Raw genomic sequence first — 17271 nt, 5'->3', positions numbered from 1 at the left:
CTATACGTTAGAGGTCGTCCACAAGTTCATTTACCTCAGATTCGTTTACCTTGGGATAAACAGAGTGGATCCTAAACATGGTTGCTCAGTCATGAATGTAGCAAACAGACCATTCTACAACCTCAGTCCTCAAAACAGAACAACTGATACATATATCCACTGCCTGCATGCTGACTCATGACTAAAAGCTTCCAGATTTCACAATCCTGCTCATGTCACCATTCACCAGTTGCTATAGGGTTTAAGTAGGAGAGTAGTACACAGAGGAAGACGCCTGTGTATGACTTCTTTAACGTGGGGGAATATTGCACTGCAGCCAATGCAAGGCTCTTGACGGACAGAAAACTCAGGTCCAATGGCATGGGATCCATGACAACTAGAAGTTTCCTGTTTGCTGCAGCCTCCATCCACCTTCACAGCTATCGTAGCATTACCTTTGATATCCTCAACCTTGATATCCTCCACTTGTTCTGCCATTGAGGACTTTTAAGCTCTTTCCTTGTCTAGATTCTCTCCCTTGACCTTGCCATCATGGGTAACCCTGCTGGGAGCACAAGACTCTCTGCAGCATTGCTCTTGGGTTCATTGCCCTACACAAGCCCACTCATTGCAAGCTGATAATCCAGAGCATAGTAACTGGGTTTCTGTGTAAATTAAATAACAGCACTGAACACTGACAGCCAGGACTGGTGGCTGGAAACATTGAAGGACCGCTCAATCTTGGACACATCCATGGTAAGGGATCATGTGGCTAACCAAAATCATGCCAATAGTAACAGAGAGTAAGCTGTGCTAGTCTATACACTATCAAAACAAAAAACAGTCAAGTAGCACTTTAAAGACTAGCAAAATAGTTTATTAGGTGAGCTTTCGTGGGACAGACCCACTTCTTCAGACCATAGCCAGACCAGAACAGACTCAATATTTAAGACACAGAGAACCAAAAACAGTAAGCAAGGAGGACAAATCAGAAAAAGATAATCAAGGTGAGCAAATCAGAGAGTGGAGGGGTGGGGGGGGAAGATCAAGAATTAGATTGAGCCAAGCATGCAGATGAGCCCCTATAGTGACTCAGAAAGTTCCCATCATGATTTAAACCATGTGTTAATGTGCCAAATTTGAATATAAAAGTCAGCTCACCCACTTCTCTCTCTAAAACAGTGCGATAATGTCTCTTCAGTAACACAGTTACCTTGAGGTCATTGACAGAATGCCCCATTCCATTAAAATGTTGACTAACTGGTTTGTGGATCTGGAGTGTTTTGATGTCTGTTTTGTGCCCGTTGACCCTTTGTCTAAGGTAGTTAGAAATCTGTCCAATATACAAAGCATCTGGGCATTGTTGGCACATGATGGCATATATGACGTTAGTAGAGGAGCATGAGAAAGTGCCCGTGATTCTGTGAGTAACCTGGTTAGGTCCAGTGATGGCATTTCCAGAGAAGATATGTGGACAAAGCTGGCAGTGGGTTTTGTTGCAGGGAAAAGTTCCAGGACTGGTGTTCCTGGGGTATAGGCTGTGGCTGTTAGTAAGGATCCTCATGAGGTTGGGAGGTTGTCTGTAGGAGAGAACAGGCATGTCACCCAGGGCCTTCCGGGTGACAAAAAACAAAAAAAAACCAAACGAAACAAAGCCCGCTGCCAGCACATCAACACATGGTTTAAATCGTGATGGGAACTTTCTGAGTCACTATAGGGGCTCGTCTGCATACTTGGCTCAGTCTAATTCTTGATCTTCCCCTGCCAACCCTCCACTCTCTGATTTGCTCACCTTGATTATCTTTTTCTGATTTGTCCTCCTTGCTTACTGTTTTGGGTTCTCTGTGTCTTAAATATTGAGTCTGTTCTGGTCTGGCTATAGTCTGAAGAAGTGGGTCTGTCCCACGAAAGCTCACCTAATAAACTATTTTGCTAGTCTTTAAAGTGCTACTTGACTGCTTTTTGTTTCAAAATCATGCCAGATTATGGACACTGCCGGAGGAGAAACTACTGGATTTGAGAGCATCAACCCGCAATAATTACGTAAAATAAATCCTTGCAGTAACCAACAAGCCACCCAAACCTGTGTAGCTTTTACACATGACTTGCAAGCATCGGAGAAGAAAGGACCCCTCGGGGGTACCTGGCTGACACTTTACCACAGGCACCGGAAGCGATCCTTCTCCTTAGCTTTGCGGCCTTGAAATCAGTTTCTGAGCACCTGTGGCAAACGGGACCTCGGCTGCCGGGGCCACTGGCAGAGCGGTGGGTACGAGGCCAGGGGCCGCACGCGGTGCCCACCCCAGGTGGGACCAACCAGCCACAGCTGCCACCTCCCACTAACACGAATACACCCCGGGGAGCCCCTCGGACGGCAGCGGCAGGGCTGCCCACGAAGGGACCTGGACGCGCGGCGGGCAGGAAAGGGACGAGGGCCCCGGCGCAGGGCGGGACTAGCAGCGCACACAAGTCTCTGCCGAGCGGGTACAAGGCGCCGGGCGACTGCAGACGGGACAGCAGCAGCGACCTGCGCCCTGAGCCAAGCGCTGTGAAAACAACCAGGCCGGCCCCAGCCGTCAACAGCCTCTCGCGCCTGCGCGTGGAGCCACGCCCCGCTCCGCCCCCGTCGCTGCTTCTTGCGCATGCGCACTCGGGATTGAGCAGCCGTTGCCCTGGCTGCAGCTACCGCTGTGTGACGGAGTGAGTTCCGGCTCCTAGCGGTAACCCTACCGTGACGGGTCGTAGCCCTATAGCTTTCGTCGCCCTCAGCCTAAAATCCAATCCTCTCCCCCCCGGCCACCTCCCCCGCAGTGAGTGTCTGTTCGGGACTGAGCCGGGCTTGGCCGCAGCCGCCGCGGAGAGTTCCTGGCCCTGCGGGGCCCGGACGCCCTGGGGCCGAGGCGTGGAATGGGCAAGGGGGTTCCCTGAGCGGCCCGAGAATGAAGAAGATTTTCGGCTTCGGGAAGAAGAAGAAGCAGCAGCCGAGCCAGTCGCCGTCCAGCGGCGCCTCGGTCCCCCGCGGCGGCTACGAGCTGCAGGAGAAGGACCTGGGCAAGCTGCACCGAGCGGCCGCCGGCGGGGACCTGGGCCGGCTCCAGCAGCTGCTGAAGAAACACGACATCAACCAGCTAGATAAAGAGAACAGGTAACGGCGCGGGCGGCGCTCAGCGCCTGTGGCCCTCCCCACCCCAGCTCCTGGCCGGCGGCGCGGCTCGGAGCCGCCCGTTCATCTCCCTGCCTGGCTGCGCTCGCTTCTTCCGTGCGCTGCCAGCGGCTCTACGGGACCAGGCTGTAGCTCGGCACCAACTGTTCGTGTGACTGCAAACCAGACTGGCAGATGGGTCTCAGCCCTCACTCCCAAGCCTACTGCCCCGTCGGCACAAAGCAGTGGCCCATGTGTCATCTCCTGGGCCGTGCGCGCTGGTGGTATCTATATTTTGGGGTTGTTGTGCACATAACACACAGGAAGCTCCATATGAGGCGCATGAGGATAAATAGGTTGAGAACCAGTGTTCTGGGCTTACCCTACTGATGCTGTAGCCCAGTGGTTCCCAGTTTTTCCAGTAACACAGCATGCTTCAATGAGTCAAATGGTTCCACAGCACACCCACTTTTGTCAGCCAAATTGATTGCTGGTAAAAGGTCACTTTCACCATGATTGTTGTTTTATTAGAGAGGTTTGCAACACAGTAGTGCATACAACAAGCTAAATGGGGATCAGATGGGTTGTTGAGTAGCTGAGTGTAATCCCTTTTCTTTCCTCCCTGGATTACGCGTGAACAGGCAACACTCACTCATGTGCCTGTGCATCTTATGGGTTTAATATTAGAGGAGATCCTGAGTGTCCCAGTGGTGATGTTGGTTTCTAAAGCTCTGTAAAATGGCAATGCCTCCACCTTGCTGGCCCCTGTACACACTTCATGGTGTGCCTTTGGAAACCTCCAGGAAACTTATTCCAGTTATAATCTGGGTTTAACTCACAAACAGTTATAAATAGTATAAAGTAGACCCACCCCAATTTATGCGGCTGTTGTGTTCTCACAGTGTAAGTCAAATTTTCTGCACAGCTCCAGCCCTGGTCAGTTTCCTGCCTCCAGCAGGTGGAGGGGAGCCAGGGACCAGGCAGTGGGCTAGGTCCCAGCTCCCCTCTGCTTGCAGAGCCAGGAAACTGACCAGGGCAGTTTCCCTGCTCCTGTCTGTGGCAGCGGCTGAGAGCCTGACCCTTGGCTGCCACCCCAACAGGAACAGTTTCTCCACTCTGCTGTCACAGTAGTAGCAGGGAAACCTCTCCTGTCAAGGGTTGCTGCCCAGTGGGCTGCCACCCCTGAAAGGAGCTGGGAAACTGACTGGCACAGCATCGCCGGTCAGTTTCCCCACCGCTGAGAGCTGTATTACCTGCACTCAAGTGTATGTATCTCGGGGTCTACTGTATATTAAATAGACCACATTAGAATCAACATACACCTTTACTTAAAAACTTAAGGACATGCTTACAGACTAAACATGAATAAAATCAATTAACAATGTGCACAGGTACAAATTAAACAACTAACTGTCATGTGCATTGCCATCAGTTTTCCCACCCCAGAATGTGCCAAATTTAATTATCACAGTTCCAGTTACTTGCTTGAGTTGGCATGCAGCTGTTGTTCACTGGGTTGTAGACAGCTTGAGGTGGGTTCTGTTCATCAGTCCAGGCAAGGCAACAAGCTGACCAGTCTCTCTGATGCTGGAGCTGGCCACTTCAGCATTTAACAGACACACCCGAAGTTCCTTCCCTGCAGGGTCTCTCATTAGCAGGCTGTAGCTCCACAAAGCAGTTCCTCACTGGCAGAAAACTTCACACTTGCTTTGGGGTATTCTGTTCAATCAGCCTTAAGTCTCCAACAACAGGAGGCCACATCTTTTTTCAGTGTAGGTAAAAAAACTCCTTTTCTTCCCAAAACCTTTTGGAAGTTGTAGTCTCAAGAGCCAGATTGCAGCACACAGTAACAGTCGCAGGGTCCTACATACAGAGGGGCCGACTTCAGCGGATACTCTATTACATGTATGTGTGTGCAGGGGGGAGGCAGCTCCAGAGAGCAGACTCCCTCCCCACCAGTGAGTTGTTGCCAGGATGTGGCATTTAAGTGTCCCAGCTTCCAACAGGCTCCTGCCTTCCCTCACAATGTGCTACATCAGAAAGGAGACATTGGCTCCCCACTGGTCCATTCAGGCAGGGAAGCAGCTGGGACTCAAACAGCCTTAGGAAGGGGAAATTGACAAAATTGTATGGTGCATTTGGACAGTTCTCATGGCACACCAGTGCATCACCCGTTGAAAACCACTGCTGTAGCTTTACTATGCAGCATGGCCATGGGTATTTGTAAATTTATACTAATGTAAATGGTGGAGTCTTTTTAGTTGGAAGTCTTTAAACATGATTTGATGCTTTCAGTAGTTCAGCCAGAGCAGTAATGGGTAACATACGCTAGAGAGTGGGTGGCAGAAAGGGCCCTCCTTCATCTCAGTGGGCCACAAGGTTGTTGTAATCAAGACAGTTTCTTGGGATAGATTACTTCTACTCACTGTGCTGGTGTCACTGGTGTTTGTGGGGTGTGCTGATTGAACCGTAGTAGAACTTTTATTGGATGCAGAGGAATGTGTGGCTTTCGTGGTCAATGTTACGTGCAATCAATATGCACCTTGCTTTGAATGCTTACCACTTTAATAATACCTGTAGGAAAGAAGAATTAAAAAAAAAAATCTACGCAGATGGAAATGTCTTTCATGGGTAATATAATTTCTTTTTAAGCTTGCTTTTACAGAATATGAAAGTTTAGAAAAAATTAAGTTTGACATTTCTGAAATATAAACATGAAAGTTTTAGTTTTCTCTTAATCTTCTGTAACAATTTGTTTTTAGGACACCTTTGCATCTTGCCTGTGCTAACGGACATTCAGATGTTGTTGCTTACTTAGTGGACAATAAGTGCAAACTGAATCTGTGTGACAATGATAACAGATCTCCATTAATGAAGGTATGCTCGGTATTTAGTGCAGTTATGTAAGATGTACTAATACTACTTTTTCTGTTTAACTCTGTATTATAGAATGTATAAAGTTACATTACTTCTAATGGTATGTAATATAGGATATAAACAAATTTCAATGCACTTTTTTTACTTATTAAAATTGTCATAATTTAATGAAATTAATAAGATGGAATTTAACTTGCCAATTTTATTCTCTCTCTTATTCTGTTATATTTACAGGCAGTGCAATGCCAGCAGGAAAAATGTGTAACTATGCTGCTAGATCATGATGCAGACCCAAATCTTGTGGATATTAACAACAACACTGCCCTTCACTTGGCTGCCCATACTGCTAATATACCACTAGCAAGACAATTGCTTGAGTATGATGCCCATATTGATGCACAGAACAAGGTAATCGCTTGTTTTCAGAGAAAGAGAACAAGAAAAAAAATACATTTCAACTTTAAGGTTGTATTTTTTTTTTTTGAAAGAATAAACCTAATTTTTGTGTTTAGACAGTTCTTTTAAAATTTCCTTTTAAACTCTGTTTTAATCAGAATCTAGGTATTTAAATCATCAATAGTAAAGTTGCACCTCTACAAGAGCGAAGAGTGACTAACCAGATATTTCCTCTCCGACCTTCTGCGGATCAAAGACTTTGTAGGATCTCTATGATCCTTCCCCAGGAGCAATGTTTGGCTTGGAGCCATACACATAATTTCCCTGGGGCTGGTGAGAAGGCTGAAATTGGTTTCTTATTCTCTTGTCCCAATTTCTTTCTTGGGGTACTAGCTCCTGACATGATTCCCAATTCCAAGGCCAAAATTACTTAGGTCTATATCAATGTAAGATTACATTTTTGGAAATGTGAATCAATCAATGTAAATCAAATCAGTGTGATTGTAATTAAAAGAATTCATTTAGTTTCTCCACAATGACTTTATCATCTTCAAGTGTTCGTTTTGTATGTTGAACATCTGGGGGGCCCCCTGGCTGTTTAGCAGGCTTCCTGCTTCTGATGTATTTAAAAAAAAAACACTTTGTTATTGGTTTTTGAGTTTTTGGTTAACTGCTCTTCAAACTCCTTTTTTCACTCTTCATATTACATTTTTACACTTAATTTGGCAGTATTTATACACCTTTCTATTTTCCTCACTAGGATTTGACTTCCATGTTTTAAAAGATGCCCTTTTATCTCTCACTGCTTCTTGTACATGGTCGTTAAGCCACAGTGGCTGTTGAGGTTTCTTACTGTGTTTTTTTTAATTTAAGTTGAGCCTCTATTATGGTGTCTTGGAAAGTTTCCATGCAGCTTGCAGGGTGTTACTTAATTTACTGTACATTTTAATTTCTGTTTAAGTAACCTCCTGTTATTTGCATAGTTCCCTTTTCTGAAATTAAATACTACAATGTTGGACTGCTGAGATGTTTTTCCCGCCACAGGAATGTTAAATGCTATTATACTATGGTCACTATTTCCAAGCAGTCCTATTACAGTTACCTCTTGGACCAGATCCTGCACTCCACTCAGAACTAAATCAATAATTGTTCCTCCCCTTGTGGGTTTCTGTACCAGCTGCTCCAAGAAGCAGTTATTTAGGGTATTGAGAAGTTTTATCTCTACATCTTGTCCTGAGGTGACATGTATCCATTCAGTATGGGGATAACTGAAATCTCTTATTATTGAGCTTTTTATTTTGATTGCCTCTCTAATCTCCTTTAGCATTTCATAACACCATCACTGTCCTGCTCAGTAATATATTCCTACTGCTATATTCTTACTTAAGCATGGAATTTCTAACTATAGGGATTCTATGGAACACTTTGATTCATTTAAGATTTTTCACTTCAGTTGATTCTATATATTCTTTCACATATAGTAGTACTCCCTGACCTGCATGAAGTGCTCTGTCCTTCCAATATATTTTGTCCCAGAGTGATTGTGTCCCATCGATTTGTCCTCACTCCACCTGGTTTCTATGATGCCTATTAAACCAATATCCCCCTCGATATAAGGTGCTCTAGTTTACCCATCTTATTTAGACTTTTAGCATTTGTATATAAGATAAGGTAGATAATTGGAGCTACACATCTCCTAGAACTGGAAGGGACCTTGGGAGGTCATCTAGTTCAGTCCCTTGCCCCCTTGGCAGGACCAAGAACCATCCCTGACCTCAATTTGCCCCAATCCCTAAATGGCCGCCTCAAGGACTGAGCTCACACCCCCAGGTTTAGCAGGCCAATGCTCAAACCACTGAGCTGTCCCTCCCTTTGAGCACTTTAAAAACTTGTAAGCACTTATAAGCACTTTAAAATTTGTCACTATTTATTCGTCTGTCCTTTCCTGATGCATTAGGTTCTTTTTCATAGGATTGTTTGTTTCTTTTCTGATTTGGACTATCCTTTATCCTCTTCCATCCTCTCCTCCTGACTAAACCATAGAAAATTTCTGTCGGTAGACTCTCCTGTAAGAGAACTCTGTCTGATCCACATGCTCCTCTGCACCAATCAGCTTTCCCCCATCTCTTCACTTAAAAACTGCATTATGACCAATTTTAATGATAAGTGCCAGCAGTCTGGTTCCACTTTGGTTTAGGTGGATTCCATGCTACCTGTGTAGGCTCCCCATGTCCCAGTAGTTTCCCCAGCTCCTAATAAATCTAGCCCCCTCCCTCCTACACTGTCATCTCATCCACACATTGAGACTCTGAATTCTGCCTGACTACCTGGCCCTGCATGTGGAACTGGAAGCATTTCTGAGAAAACCACCATAGAGGTCCTGGATTTCAGTCTCTTTCTTAGCAACCTAGATTTGGCCTGCAGGACATCCTCCTGCTTTTCCCTACGTCACTGGAACCTACATGTACCATGACTGGCTCCTTCCCTGCACTACACATAAGTCTATCTAGATGCCTTGGGAGATCGACAACCTTCACACCTGGCAGGCAAATCACCATATGGTTTTTCCAATCATGGCAAACCCAGCTGTTTATGTTTCTGATGATCAAATCTCCCAGTACTAACACCTACCTTTTCCTACTGACTGGAGTACCCTCTCCTGGAGAGATGTCCTCGGTGCAAGACGATACCACAACATCATGGCTTTGTTTACATTAGCTCCCACTTTGGAGGGAGCATGGTAAGTAGGGAGTCAGGAGATTACTAATGAGGAGCTGTGGTGCATATGCAGCACTTCATTAAGCTAATTCTCCCCCACAGCAACTTCAAAGCAGCAAACATCAAAGTGCCAGCTTACATGTGGCCATGGCTAACCTGCGGGTACTTCGAAGTGCTCGGGCTACTTCCAAGTCCCTTTATTCTTCAAAATTTTGAAAGTAGCCCGGGCACTTCAAAATACCTGCAGGTTAGCCACAGCTACACGTAAGCTGGCACTTTGATGTTTGCTGCTTTGAAGTTGCTGTGGGGGAGAATTAGCTTAATGAAGTGCTTCATATGCACCACAGCACTTCATTACTAATCTCCCAACATCCTACTTACCATGCTCCCTTTGATGTTGGGAGCTAGTGTAGACACAGCCAATCTGGATGGGGGAGGGTCCCAGCTATGGGATGCTTTCCTGGTCCTTCTGTTGACTGCTGTCCGTCTCTGAGCTTTTCATTGTCCTTAACAGCACAAGGTATATCTGACTGGAGGTGGGACAATTCTGCAGTGTCCTGGAATGCCTCAGCAGCACACCTCTGTGCCTCCTTTAGCTCTTCCAGTTAGAATCATAGATTCCTGGGGCTGGAAGTGACCTTAGGAGGTCATCTGGTTCAGCCCTCTGCTTGAAGCAGGATCAACCGTAACTAAATCATCCCAGACAGGACCTTGTCAAGCCGGGACTTAAAAACCTCTAGGGATGGTGATTCCACCACCTCGCTAAGTAACACATTCCAGTGCTTCACCACCCCCCTGGTAAAATAGTTTTTACTAATATCCAACCTACACCTCTCCCTCTGTAACTTGAGACCATTATTCCTTGTTCTGCCATCCATCACTACTGAGAACAGCCTCTCTCCATCCTCTTTAGAGTCCCCCTTCAGGAAGTTGAAGGCTGCTGTCAAGTCACTCCTCACTCTTCTCTTCTGCAAACTAAGTAAGCCCAAATCTCTCGACCTCTCCTCATAGGTCATGTGCTCCAGCCCCCTAATCATTTTCATTGCCCTCTGTTGGACACCTTCCAGTGCATCCGTATCCTTTCTATACTGGGGGGCCCAGAACTGGATGCAATACTTCAGGTGAGGTTTCACCACTGCCAAATTAAGGGGAATAATAATTTCTCTAGATACGATATGCCTTTAGCCTTCTTGGCTACAAGGGCACACTGACTCATAACCAGCCTCTCATCCATTGCAATCGCCAGGTCCTTTTCTACTACACTGCTGCTTAGCCAGTCGGCACCCAGCCTGTAACAGGGCTTGGGATTCTTCTATCCCAAATTCAGGACTATGTACTTGCCCTTGTTGAACCTAATCAGTCATCAGATCTCTTTTGGTTCAATCCTCTAATTTACCTAGGGTCACTCTGGACCCTATCCTTACCCTCCAACATATCTGCCTGTCCTAGCTTTGTGTCATCTGCACATTTGCTGAGGGTGCAATCCATTCCCTCATTCAGGTCATTAATAAAGATGTTGAACAATACTGGCCCTAGAACTGATCCTTGGGGCACCCCACTTGAAACTGGCCAGCAACTAGACTTTCAGCCATTGATCACTACCTGTTGGGCCCGACCATCTAGCCAGTTTCCTGTGCATCCTACAGTCCACACGTCCTTAATTTAGGGGCAAAACTGTTGTGGGAGACTGTATCAAAAACTGTTTTACTAAAGTCAAGGTGTCCTTTGTGTATTGACTTCCCCATGTCCACAGAGTCAGTTACCTCATTATAGGAACTGATCAGTTTGGTCAGGTGTGACTTGCCCTTGGTGAATCCATGTTGATTACTCTTGATCACTTCTCCTCCTCTTCAGAGTGCTTCAAAATGCTTTCCTTGAGGATTCTCTCCATGATTTTTTGCAGGGACTGAGATAAGGCTGACCGGTCTATAATTCGTTGGATTGTCCTTCTTTCCCTTTTTTAAAGATGGGCACTACATTTGCCTTTTTCTGGTCATCCTGGATCTCTTCCAGTCTCCACAAGGTTTCAACGATAATAGCCAAAGGCTCTGCAATGACATCTGCCAATTCCCTCAGTACCCTTGGGTGCTTTAAATCTGAACCCATGGATTTCTATGCATCTAGCTTTTCTAAATAGTTCTTAGCTCATTCTTTCCCACACTGAGGGCTGCTCACCTCCTTCCCATACTGCATTGCCTCGTGCTGTAGATGAGGAGCTGACCTTGTCCGTGAAGACTGAGGCAAAAAGCATTGAGTACTTCAGTCTTTCCCACGTCATCGGTTTCCAGGTTACCTCTCTCATCCAGTAACAACCCCATACTCTCCCTGAGAACCCTCTTATTGTTAACATGCCTGTGGAAACCCTTCTTGTTGCCCTTCTCGTTCCTTGCTAGTTGCAATTCCATTTGTGCTTTTGCTTTCCTAATTACCCCTCGACATTCTCCAGCCATATATTTATACTGATCCTTTGTCATCTGTCCAAGTTTTCACTTCTTATATGCATGCCTTTTTTGAGTTTAACTTCATCAAGGATTTTGCTTGTAAGCCAAGCTGGCTGCCTACCATATTTGCTTTTCTGACTGCATATCGGGATGGTTTGTTCCTGTGCCTTCAATAAGACTTCTTTAAAATACTGCCTGTTGTGCTGAACTCCTTTCCCCTTCATATTAGCTTCCCAGAGGATCCTGCCCATCAGTGTTCTCAGGAAGTCAAAGTCTGCTCTTCTGAAATTAGAAGTCTTTATTTTACTGCTCACCTTTCTTCATTTTGTCAGAATCCTGAAATCTACCATCTCATGGTTGCAGCAGCCCAGGTTGCCACTCACTTCTGTTTCTCCTACTAGTTCTTCCCTGTTTGTGAGCAGCAGGTAAGCTGCACATGACCCCTGGTCAGTTCCTTTGGCACTAGTACCAGGAAGTTACCTCCAACATTCTCTGAAAACTTCCTGGATTGTCTGTGTGCTGATTGTGCCAGGGTCTCTCATTCTCCCTGTTTGTTTCCTAGGCTTCTTGCATTTGTGTACACCTTAGATAATTAGCTTATTGGCCTACTTTCTCCTTTTGAACCCGGGGTCTTCCTTTATTGTTCCTGTTTCTTTCTCCAGCTTCCTTGTATCACCATTTCCCAACGAACCTAGTTAAAGCACTCATCACTAGGCTTGCAAGCCTGCCTGCAAAGATGCTTTTTTCCTCTCTTCCTTAGGTGGATCCATCTCTTTCTAGCAATCTTTATTCCCGAAATAGAATCCCATGATCAAAGAAACCAAATCCCTCTCTCCGACATCACCTACGCAACCACATATTTATTTCCACAATTCGATGAGCTCTACCTGGACACCATTCAATGGAGGATAGACGAGAACACCACTTGTGCTCCATATTCCTTGGTCTTCCTTCCCAGAGTTACATAATCTGCAGTGATCTGCTTAAGGTTCCTTTTTCCTTGTCATGAGTTCCTACATGGAGAAGTAGGAAGGGTTAATAATCTGCAGGTTTGTTTCAGCCACCCTGACCTCCAAACCCCACACTTGGTCTCTGAGGGTCAGGAGTTCCTTGTACCAAATGCGCACATATGCCACCTGACCATGGGTTGGGTAGTCATACATTACATGGGGTGCAATAAACAGGATGGTCCCCACACTCCTGCTGAGCTTCTGCCTGCATTTTCTATGGATCATTAGATGATATATGGGATTATTGCTTAAATGCAGTAGTTGGGGAAGAAGTTCAGTATAAAAGTTTTTTTTAAAGAATGTCAAAAGTAACAAGCTCTCTCTCAACTCTCCTCTCAAAACTCCCTCCTCTTTGCACTCTTCCTGTTCGCAAGCTCCCCTGCTCGCTTAGTAGCAGGTTTATAAAGTTCTGGCCTTCCTTGGTAGACCCACACCCGTTTGGAAGGAGTAATTTATCCTGGTCTGCTATTCCATTCTTTGTCTCTTAACAGACCCTACTCGGACTCCATCATGGTCTTTGTTAGAACATCGATCCAAATGGATTCAAGATCTGGTGGTTTGGTGTTGTTAGTAACTCTAGACACAGACATTGGGGCTTTTAATATAGAGTGTCACCTGTTCCCCCTCTTTTACCAACTCTAATTTTCCCAAACTGGTTATAGCCGACCCCACCAAGGTTCAGTGTTGCCCGTTATGTTTTTTCTTCTTTTTCCCCTCTTGTCAGTGAGAATTCCTGATTCCTCTTATATGGTAGCCAGACTCTTAGCACTGTTTTATGAGCAGTTGAAAAATGTCATCTGTTGTGTTGCCACATCATTTCAATTTTGTGCCACCTCGAGTTTAACTTTTTTATATACTATATTTGCCTTCTCAGCATCTTCCACTTATGCTGGTTCTTCAGTGCCCTCTAGGGATGTCAATAGGGTTAAGTTAACTATTTAAACAATCTAAAGTATATTGTTTAATCAATTAACTGATTAAAGGTGGATGGATTGGGGCTGCTGAGGCCAGCCTGGGATTGGGACTACTCTCAGGCCTGGGGATAAACAGGGTGGGGGTTAACTGTCAAACTAATAGTTATTGGTTAATTGTTTGATATTTTACATCTTGAATGTCCTCCCTAGCTGGTCCAGCTACTTTTAAATCAAGACTAGCATCATATTTGTTAGAGGTGGGCCCTCCCATGCATACAACCCCTTTTCCCACTGGAGTGTGACCTAGTGTTCCACTAAACCAAAACCTTGAGCCTCACACCAGTTATACGGCCACAGTTCACTTCCAGTATTTTTTGCTTTTTCCCATTTATGGGACTAGTAGATCTTTGAGAAAATAATATTCATTTTCTTCTGTTCCCTTTCAAGTTGCCTGAGGTCTTGTATGATCTCAGTAGTTCCATGTGATGTGGAGTTTATTGGTTCCAGCAGGTATCATCAGTGCAGACTTCCCAGACAACCCCTAATCCTGTCTAATCCTGCTGTTACATCACTCCAGAGAGGCAGCACACTATCCTTGTGCTCCGTGCTGTTTTATGTTCATTCTTTTTAGTGTAGAATAATCTTATTGTTTGCATTTTAAGAATGATTGAATAAACTCCCATGATTGTTGTTTATTTTATACTGCAAGGATACCACTCATCAAGTTTGTTCCCTGCAGTTTTCTGTTCCATTCCTCCAAAGAGCTTCTTTTCTTTTGACTTTCTAAGTCCCTGAAAATGTTTTGATACTTCTTGGCTATGTCTACACAGGCAGTTTCTGTCAAAAGATTGTGTCTACGCACAAAAGCAGACCAAAAAAGCAACCTGCTCTGTCGACAGAGAGCAGCCAGAGTGCTCTGCCCTCTCTTAACAGAATGGCTGACTGGAAGCTCTGCAGGCAGAGCTGCCCCGGGAACTGGAAGCCCCCTCTGTCAACAGACATGTCTAGACAGTGTTTTATCCACACAGTGCCTGTGAACAGAGGCGTTATACCTGATCGGGGAGAGGTATAACGCTACCAGCTAACATCTGAGTTCTGTAGACAGACTCTTAACAGAGTGCTTTAACTGTGTAAACTCTCAGCGAGTTTTGTTATCAAAAGCTGCCCGTGTAGATGCGTCCCTAGAGACAAGGTGGCCAAAACAAGGGTGCTGGACGAGAGAGGTTCAACCTGTAGTCTCATCTAATGCCTCTGGATTTCTTCCCCACCACAAATTGCCTCTCTGTTTTGCTAGTTTTTTCTCTCTCCAGTTTCCTTGCACATGGGACAATGCTTTCTAAATGTTGTCTAAGCATTTGTTTTCTTAGATCACTTCAGTTTATGCTTCCCGATAACACATTTTCTGCACCAAAATGGTCAACAGCTCACATTGTGTGCATCAGAAATCTCTTCTATCTTCCAGTTGAAAGTAAATATAGCACATCCAAGGCAGATCGCAGTAGCTGTTCTTTCATAATCCATAGCTGCTACCATACCCTAAAATAGGAATCACACTCCCGCTCCAAGCTCCCGCCAGAATTCTGTTTGTCACCTGATCATCTGTCAGCTGATTTACATACCAAGACTCTGTGTTCAGCATCCTCCTTTGCAAACATGGATAGACTAACCACTCAGTGACTGCAAATGCTTGTTCTTGTCAAAGCTGCATGTGTCCCAGTGGCAAAGCCTCCCCAAAGGGGTAAAAAAAATAGACTGGTCTCTCCTGGACAGTTGAGGAACATACAGTCCAGATACAAAACCCTCCCAGAGAACAAATAGATGGCCAAATACAGCATTTGCCAAGTCCTGGCTTCTAACCCAGACAGGGGTTGGCAATCTGCAGCACTGGAGCCCTGTGCGGCTCTTTGAGGAGTCATTTGTGACTCTGGATGCTGCCGCCACTGACGCTTCTGCAGCTCCCTGTCCTACCACCACTGAAACAGTAGAACTATATTTAATTGGTTTAAGGGTGGCGGGAGGGATCTGGCTGTTAAATCAACTGAAGTTACTTCTGTTTTTTCAGTGGCAGCAGAGCAGGGAGCTGCAGAGAGCCCCTCACTCGCCCTACTACCTGAGCATCCACACCCCTCTGGTGGGCATGGTTCGGTTCACCCCTGCCAGCAGAACACCTCTGCACTAGCCTTACTTCTGCTGAGCACGTGTGGCCGCCCAGTGTAGGCTCCCCAGCCAGCACCATGAATGGGTTAGTCCCAGGGCGTGGTTTGGGGCTGAGGCAGGTTAAGCCATGGGATGGGGGTCGGGTATGTGCTGAGAGGGGTTAAGCTTGGGGTGGGGGTGGGGGTTGTAGGATGGAGGGGCGGGTTTGGGGGCTGAGGCAGGTGAAGCCTAGAGATGGGGAGTGGGTTCGGGGACTGACAGGGGTGTGGGGAATGGTGAGGGGGCATGGAGAGTTGATGCGAACATTGCTGCTTCGTGCTTAAGAGCTTATCCCCAGGTGCAGCATTTTCCTTGTCCTCATTTGCTCTCCAACCCAGGGGTGAAAGTAACAAACGTTCTAACTGGTACAAATTATTGCATGCGCACTGTTCTTAAAATAGGGGTTACAAAAAGTATGGTTTGGTTTTATTTATTAAGGACTGTCTTGTCTTCTCATGCATTGCTGCTCTTGAAGTATTGATTTTGTAACTGAATTAGAAAAAATGTCTCTTTTCCCTATTTTGGTTGCAGACCCCTGACCTAGGAGCCATGGGATCTACAACTTTACCTTCTGAAACTGCCCCTTTGGCTTTCCTGTTATCCTTCTAAAGGGTGTGCACATTGTAGGGTTAGTTGAGGAGGCTGGTAATATGGGTCACAATTTTTCTCACACACAAAAAAAATTTCGAGTGAGTTACTTAACATTTATGGCGATGTGGCACTTGGGGTGACCCAAGAGTTATTTTGTCATGTATAGTCAATCAAAACCCAACTCCTAATTAAAATTCCATAATCAAACTATAATTGGTGTAGGCATGTGAGATGTGTCAGCATGTTTCTCAAGAATGAAGCTGTAGGTCCGCAAGAAGCTTGTTTTATTCCTCGAGAACAGTGTGACCCTAACACGATCCATGTTAGTGTGACCCATAACTAACGTTACCCAGGACTTACTTTTGTCATGTACAGCCACTTAAACACAGTGTCTTGTTTGATTATTTAACTAACAAATAATTAAGTAATTAGCAATTTAAATTTTTATCACCTTGAATCAGATTAATTTGATGGTCTTTCAAAAAATTAAATTTGAATATGTTTTTAAACAATTTTGGTTTTTGAATAAGAAAGTGGGACCCGTGAATAAGCAGCTTATACCACAAATAAGGAATCGACTCAGCCTCTTTGGGAGGGTTGCCATTTTCAGGAGTTGTCAGCATCCCACAGGAAAGGGAAATTCATCAGCACCAGGGAACAGAGTACAGAACTAAAACCAGGTCATTGCTAGGAAGGCTTTGCTGGTATGCTATACTGGTGAGGGGCTGCTAGTGTGGACATAGATTATACCAACAAAATTGTGCTTCTGTTCCCTCAATCAAAATAAGCTATAAGAGCAAAACAAAAAAGCAGTCCAGTAGCACTTTAAACACTAACTAAATGATTTATTAGGTGATGAGCTTTCGTGGGACAGACCCACTTCTTCAGATCATAGCCTTACCAGAACAGACTCAATAATTGAGGCACAGAGAACCAAACATAGTAATCAAGGTTGACAAATAAGGAAAATTATTAATCAAGCTGAGCAAATCAGAGAGCAGAGGGGC

General features: G+C 45.2%; 1 protein-coding gene across 8 annotated transcripts in view; it reads left to right on the top strand.

Moving 5' to 3' along the window:
- Positions 1 to 2662: 2662 nt before the first annotated feature.
- Positions 2663 to 17271, top strand: part of ANKRD26 (ankyrin repeat domain containing 26) — a 161797-nt gene continuing 147188 nt past the window's right edge. For all 8 annotated transcript variants that reach the window (XM_075015007.1, XM_075014997.1, XM_075015014.1 and 5 more), the window contains exons 1-3: positions 2663 to 3124; positions 5884 to 5998; positions 6233 to 6406. In XM_075015007.1, the coding sequence (XP_074871108.1) occupies positions 2919 to 3124; positions 5884 to 5998; positions 6233 to 6406 (495 nt within the window). In that variant the 5' untranslated portion in view covers positions 2663 to 2918. The remainder of the gene's footprint in view (positions 3125 to 5883; positions 5999 to 6232; positions 6407 to 17271) is intronic.

The sequence above is a fragment of the Carettochelys insculpta genome, chromosome 1 (genome assembly GCF_033958435.1).
Source record: "Carettochelys insculpta isolate YL-2023 chromosome 1, ASM3395843v1, whole genome shotgun sequence".
In the NCBI taxonomy this organism is placed as follows: domain Eukaryota; kingdom Metazoa; phylum Chordata; order Testudines; family Carettochelyidae; genus Carettochelys; species Carettochelys insculpta.
Note: the sequence above shows the minus strand (reverse complement) of the source record. Positions and strands in the feature narration are given on the sequence as shown.